Here is a 6,753-nt window from a genome sequence, read left to right as displayed (position 1 = left end):
AGCCTTATTAATCTAAACAAAAGTTTTAGTATACGTTAAACCGAGAACATACAAAAAAAACACCCAAATCTGACTTCGTATGAAGAAGTTATGATTTTTTTCTAAGATTTGGCTTAGCAGTGCACGACCCAAAACTCGAATTCTAGTTCGAGCGGTTTTTGGCCTACGCGACCTAAATGAGAATTGAAGATCTTATTAATAGGAACTCAACGATAAAAAGATAGACGAAAACGGAGTCCGTATGAAGGAGTTACGAATTCTTTGCGGTCATTTAACAGTCTAATCTCCTCCTACTGTTGAATTTAAGATCGGTCGAGAATTAGCCGATGGAGTCTAAATGAAAATTGTAGATCTTGTTTTTACCTACGCTTGGATATAAAGAACGTCAAAAACAAAGTTCGTATGTGAAAGTTATGAATTTTTGAAAATCGGCTGATTTCCACCTTATGTGCGATGCCATGTGTCAGCACCAGGCGAAACCTTGGAGCCTACGCAACACCACGACGTGGTGAGAGGCACCATGACATGGTGACGACCCAGACAACCTATAAATAGAGGTGTCGGGTGAAGTTCATTCCTCACTCCTTCAATCCCTTATTTCTCTCTCTAACCCACCCCCCCCCCCCCCCCCCCCAAAAAAAAAAAAAAAAAAAGCCTAGGGAATCTCCTAGCACGAGGCGGAAGCCCTGTAGCGCCCAACGGCTCCGAAAAGAAGAGTCTTCGTCTTAGAAACTCTGCTTCGGCAGAGCCCGGTTTTGAGAAAAACTCGTTGTAAGTGAGCTACGTCAACCATATCTTTAGTATAACTTATGTTTTAATATAGGAACATTATTAGGACCTTAAAATAATTATTTGGGCTATTATTATGAGTTATATAAGAGTGTTTCGCAATGCTTATATAATAGTAATAATAGCTAGACTATTAATTAGTTGCGGTTAACGTTATACTAAACCCTAGTGATATTGATACTAGGTTTTGTCAAGGGAAAATTGTTTTGAGATAACAAAGTGTTGTCCGAGTACCGAGTCACCACCTTTTCAAGTGAGTGCATAGTTACTTTCATCTTACACATAGATATAAAGTATTTTATATAAACTACGTGCTATGTGTGCATATTACTTGAATACTTGTTGTTTATGTTGGATGAACGAATTTATATATCTTTTAAATGATTTAAACTATATACGTATTATATATATCTACAAAATGTGTTGGGTAGAACATCAGGTAGATTAAAGATGAGATAAATGATGAGCGATGAGAGATGAGATGAATGATGAGCGATGATATATAAGTGGTAAAATATAGTGAGAAGTGATGAGCCAAAGAGATGAGCCAAACGATGACCTAAGCGATGACCCAAGTGATGGCCTCGTCATCTAGCAGAGTATGGATGACAACCATGGACTATTCTAGACAGTCTAGTGAAACACTAGCAGGCTCGCAACATGTAAGTGTTATGAACGATGAGTTTACCGGTGTACTCTAAAAACCCATTGACATGTATTGCGAGTGGACTCTCGAAAACGATATTGTCAATAAACGAAATAACCCTAGCAGTTGTGCTCGAAGGACAATATTGACAGTTGTGCCTCATAGAGAATGTCACAATAATGGCAGCTGCGCCTAAGTGATAGAATTAGCAGTTGTGCTTGACAACGATGGACTTCGTACCTATTCCTTAGGATAATCCTTAGGAATGAATGAATGAGAAATAGCTGATTCTTAGGGTAGATCCTTAAGAGTAAAGAAGATAATAGGGATGGGCAATTGGGTTAACTGATTGATGATTAAACATAATAATTATATTATTGTGGGTTGAAAACCCTATGTACTCACCAGGTTTCCCAACCTGACCCACTCAGTTTATTTATATTACAAATGTTGATATGAAGTCACATTACACTGAGAGATTAAAGGAGATATAAATCACTAGTGATAATGAATATAAGTTTTGTTTATGTTTACGTTTCAGTATTGACGATGACATCTCAAATGTTTTAAAATGAATACAAATACTTTTCTTCGGAAATGCTTTGATAACATATTTATCATATTTTACTGGGAACAAATTCCGCAACATTTTTATTAAAAAAGGTACTCTGATTTTTATAAAGCATAAACAAAATCGGTCTTTTCTGGCCGTGAAAATGGGGATGTCACATACGAGGATCAATCTTCTGATACCATTGTATCAGAGCTCTAGGTTAAAACCATACTGTTGACCACAAGTTGCAGTTGTTCCCCTTCTCCAATCCCATTCTCATCTTTTTCCTCCTAAAGAAAACTTCTCTCATATAAACAATCATCGTAGCCTTAGTTGCTACCTTCTCTGACGTCTTTTAGAGTCGACTTAACCGGACATCAGTTCTTCACTGTCGCTGGTGCATCTAGTTCTAACCGGTAAATCCTTCACCATTGTTGTCATCTCAAGATCTATTCGTCGTTGCCATCATTCACGTCTTGAAATCCAGTTACTACCGTCGATATGTCCAGTTCTTGATCTCCGTCGGCCTCCATCTTCTACTTTTTATCTTCATCTATGTCTTATGTCTTATGGTTTTGTTTTTCCAGTTTAATCGTGTAGGGAAATTTAGGGTTTGTGGTGGAGATCTGGATACCAACTTGGATCATGATATCACTTTCCAAACTGATATTTCTACCCTATGCCTGGGTTACAAGAAATTAAGCCTAGGATAATCCAAGTGTACACTTACGATTGTAGGCACATAAATCGTAAGTCAATATGCTAGAGGATTCTATGAAAGTATGACGAAAACGAGAGCTTAAGATCGTAACCCTCTTCCGAAGAGGAAGAATTGTTTATATATTAAACGAGATTAGGGTTTCATTAGGGTTGAGCCGTCATTAGTTGCTTTGGATGCAAGTAATGTTAATCCGGATTTAATGAGGATTTAGGGTTATCAAAACTAACGAGTTTCGTTAGTTTTACCATAATCACCCCCAAGAAATTGAATGTTCCACTATGTTTCCATATGTAAAATGCGGGACCCCAGCCAGAGGCTCTACCCTTGGACCCCGCTAGGGGCGCTACCCCTAGACCCCGCTAAAGGGGCGTTGCCCCTTTGGAAACCCCGGACCCAGGGGCGCTACCCCCGGACCCCCGACTAGTCGTCGAACCGACTTCCAATTCGATCTTATACATGTGTGCACTCCACATAACCCCATACATATATTATAGTACAAATTGTGAAGCATGTTAGTTTCAGTTACTTAAAATGACATGGTGACACTAAAATAACCAACAAATCGTCCCCTCCCGATAAAACTGCGGGGGAATGTTAGTGATTAGGGTTTAGGCCTATGCCCCTTAGGGTTTAGATTAGACCACTCTTATATCCTTATTTATATGAGTTTTAACACTTACCGAAAACGATCTATTATCTTACAACAAAGACAAATAAAACATATAACCATATGTCCATATTATAAAACTCGATATATAGTGTTGACAATATTTGTAACTTAGTGTAATATTATTTTCTTATTTGAGTTAAATTTTGTATTTGACTTATAAGATTATGTTTTGTGGACTAAGCAATAAAAACCGATATGGTAAAACTAGTTGAAAAGTTAGGTGATACTTGAATACTACTAGTTTATAGAAAATGACATTTGATAAACTAGTTGGAATATATAATTTATAATTAATAAAGTGTATTGTTATTGTATCTCATATCGGTGTGACACAGTTTTATAAGTGATCATATAATGTTGAAGTTTCAATTCTCTCCACAAGAGCTCTTTTTAATAGTTGATATAAGGCTACATATATCTGATATGTATATTTGACAAATTTTTAAAAAACATAGTAAGATCGTTGAAACATTAGTCCAAGTAGTTTGTTAGAAAACTGGAGTTTGGCAAAAATAACAACCTAAAAATACTTGAAAAACAAGCAAATAACATGCCAATTATAGTTTTATTTAAGTATTTTTATTTTAATTTTCTATCAAATTCATAATCAAATTTGAATAACATTTTAAAGAAACTCTAACCTTGCCACCTTGGTATAAAAGCATCTATGTAAAGTTATTTCACACTATTGAATAGAGTTACAAATTTACACTTCCTACTCATTTAGATTTATCTTTAACGACAATATGATTATAAAATTGAATAAGTTTAACTATATATATAAGAAAAAGGAACATCTTTATGTTATTCTCAATTTAATAAATTAATCATGAATAACCTAAAGTTACATCTCTGAAGAAAACCAAAAGTCCCTCCTCATCACATACATCGGGGTGTTTGGTTTGTTTTTTTAAGAGGCAAAAATTCTTTTTGGAAAAGTTACAAAAAATCAGGTCTTTCTAACTTTTTCAAAAAATCACTTTTCCTTCTATCTAAAATCCAAAAATCACTTTTAAAATATTTTTACAAAACATTATTTGTCATTTATCTTTTCCAAAAATAACTTTTGTCTTTCAAAAAGCAAGCAAACACCCCATCATCATCGTTTTATAATAATTTGCAATAATCATATGTTAGGAAATAATTAATCATAAAGAACCTAAAGTTACACCTAAATCTCAAGATAGCCAAAAGTTCCTCCTCATCACATCATTGTCGTTTTATAATAATTTGCAATAACCATATGTTATTATAATAATTTGCAATAATCATATGTTAGGAAATAATTAATCATAAAGAACCTAAAGTTACACCTAAATCTGAAGAAAGCCAATAGTTCCTCCTCATCACATCATTGTCGTTTTATAATAATTTGCAATAACCATATGTTAGGAAATAATTAGGGGTTTGAGCGTTTAGTGTTTTTGTAAGCGAGGAGGAACGTAGAAAGAAAATTGAAAAAATTTAATTTTATTATTGCGCATCCGGGGAATCGAACCCCGGTCAGTACCGTGGGAGGGTACTATGATACCACTACACTAGATGCGCTTACGCATAAATTTCTTTCAAATAATCAAAATAAAGTTTGGTTAATACTGATAATATAATATAATATCCAGCATCCAGTTAGATTCCGGTCAAAACTCACTTTTATTGCTTCTAACCAGATCGCAATTCTCGGGTTTGAGGTATACGTGAATTCGAAGAAAAGATGAGGGTAATCGGACTGACCGGAGGAATTGCGACGGGGAAAAGTACTGTTTCCAACCTCTTCAAAGCTAATGGATTTCCAGTTGTCGATGCCGACGTTGTCGCCCGTGTAAGACCCCTCACACACACTACCTCTGGCTCTGTTATTCTATTTCTCCATTTGACTTCCATATTGTGCAAACATTTAAGTAAAACCCTAGTTTTGAAGATAATTTATGATCGCTTCTGTTGTGAAGAGATCTCTATTGAACAGTAATTGCTTCTGAAGTAAACATATATCAATTGAACAATAACACTTGAATGTATGAATTACTTGGCCTGGCTTGAACCGTTTGCCCTTGAGTAGTGGGTGATCACAGACATACACGTAAATACTGATGCTCTTAGCATCACTAATTACTCTAAAGACTCGTGACTTGTATCCACTGGTGGGGATGCTTTTTTAACTGGAACTTCCTTGATACCAGGATTTGCTTTGTTGTGCAAGTATTTAGTTCAAGAAGTTGATGTTGGAAAAGCTCATTTCATTTGTTAAAAAGATTGTTAATCACTTTTTCAATGCTAATTTTGTGTGTGTTCACATTACAGGATGTATTAAAGAAAGGTACTGGTGGCTGGAGAAAGGTGGTTGCAGCTTTTGGGGAGGAGATATTGCTAGAAAATGGGGAAGTGGATCGGCCAAAGTTGGGTCAGATTGTATTCACGGATCCTTCAAAACGCCAGCTTCTTAATAGGTACATAAATGTCTGAATGGCTTTCTTAAGTTTATCACTAGAAAATCCTGAAGTTTTGTAAATCTGTTTGTAGGCTTCTTGCCTCGTACATTTCATATGGCATATTATGGGAAGTTTTTAAGCTATGGATAAAGGGTTGCAATACCATTATCCTTGATGTTCCTTTACTGTTTGAGGCGAAGATGGACAGGTGGACAAACCCAATCATTGTTGTGTGGGTTGATCCTGAAACACAGCTGAAACGCCTCATGGAAAGAGACAGAACATCTGCACAAGATGCTCAAAACAGGATAAATGCCCAAATGCCTTTGGATGAAAAAAGGTCTAAAGCAGACATAGTGATTGATAACAATGGGTCTCTAGAGGACTTAAATGAAAATTTTAGAAAGATATTAGATCAGGTTACCAAGCCCTTGACATGGACTGAATTTTGGCTTTCAAGACAAGGTGCTATAGTGGCTGTTGTATCAATATTTTCTGGTGTTCTTGGATGCAAGAAGTTGGTTGCACGCTTGTGATTTAATGGAAGTTGTTATGCCTTTGTGTATGTAATTTGCCAATTTTTTTTGGGATTCTTGTATTGTCCTATATAATTGGTGTCTCCATTTCATCACCAAGATTTGATCTTCATCTTCTTTATAAACTAGTTATTTCTTTTTTCAGTTTTAGCCTTTAGGTGGACCATTTATGGGATTTTTGAAGACATGTTATTACGTAGTATCAGCCACAAGATATGGTAAAAAGTCAGACTCCCATATCAACCTCTATATACGTATAGTTTATGCATACATTGCTCCCTGCTGCTTGAAAAATAAAATATGCATCGAAGTCATCTTGCTATTAAATTTCTTCTCTTGATTTTTGATTGCGTGATAACATTTGTTCTCATTCTTTCAAGAGTGAACCTATTATGAAATCTAATTAGTTAAA

The 6,753-nt window shown here is 35.5% G+C and overlaps 1 protein-coding gene and 1 non-coding gene across 2 annotated transcripts; one reads left to right on the top strand and one right to left on the bottom strand.

Annotated features, from left to right (window-relative positions):
- Positions 1-4,856: 4,856 nt before the first annotated feature.
- TRNAG-CCC (transfer RNA glycine (anticodon CCC)) lies at positions 4,857-4,927 on the bottom strand. The gene has a single exon. It is a non-coding gene; the product is annotated as a tRNA-Gly (tRNA).
- Positions 4,928-5,010: 83 nt separating this feature from the next.
- ATCOAE (dephospho-CoA kinase family) lies at positions 5,011-6,440 on the top strand. Its single transcript, XM_078966714.1, has 3 exons — positions 5,011-5,198; positions 5,678-5,823; positions 5,897-6,440. Exons 1-3 carry the CDS (start codon positions 5,091-5,093, stop codon positions 6,339-6,341), a joined length of 699 nt encoding a protein of 232 aa, XP_078822840.1. The 5' UTR covers positions 5,011-5,090; the 3' UTR covers positions 6,342-6,440.
- Positions 6,441-6,753: the final 313 nt, after the last annotated feature.

Source organism: Lactuca saligna, chromosome 8 (genome assembly GCF_052625555.1).
Source record: "Lactuca saligna cultivar CGN05327 chromosome 8, ASM5262555v1, whole genome shotgun sequence".
Classification (NCBI taxonomy): domain Eukaryota; kingdom Viridiplantae; phylum Streptophyta; class Magnoliopsida; order Asterales; family Asteraceae; genus Lactuca; species Lactuca saligna.
This window is presented reverse-complemented; position numbering and strand designations above follow the sequence as displayed.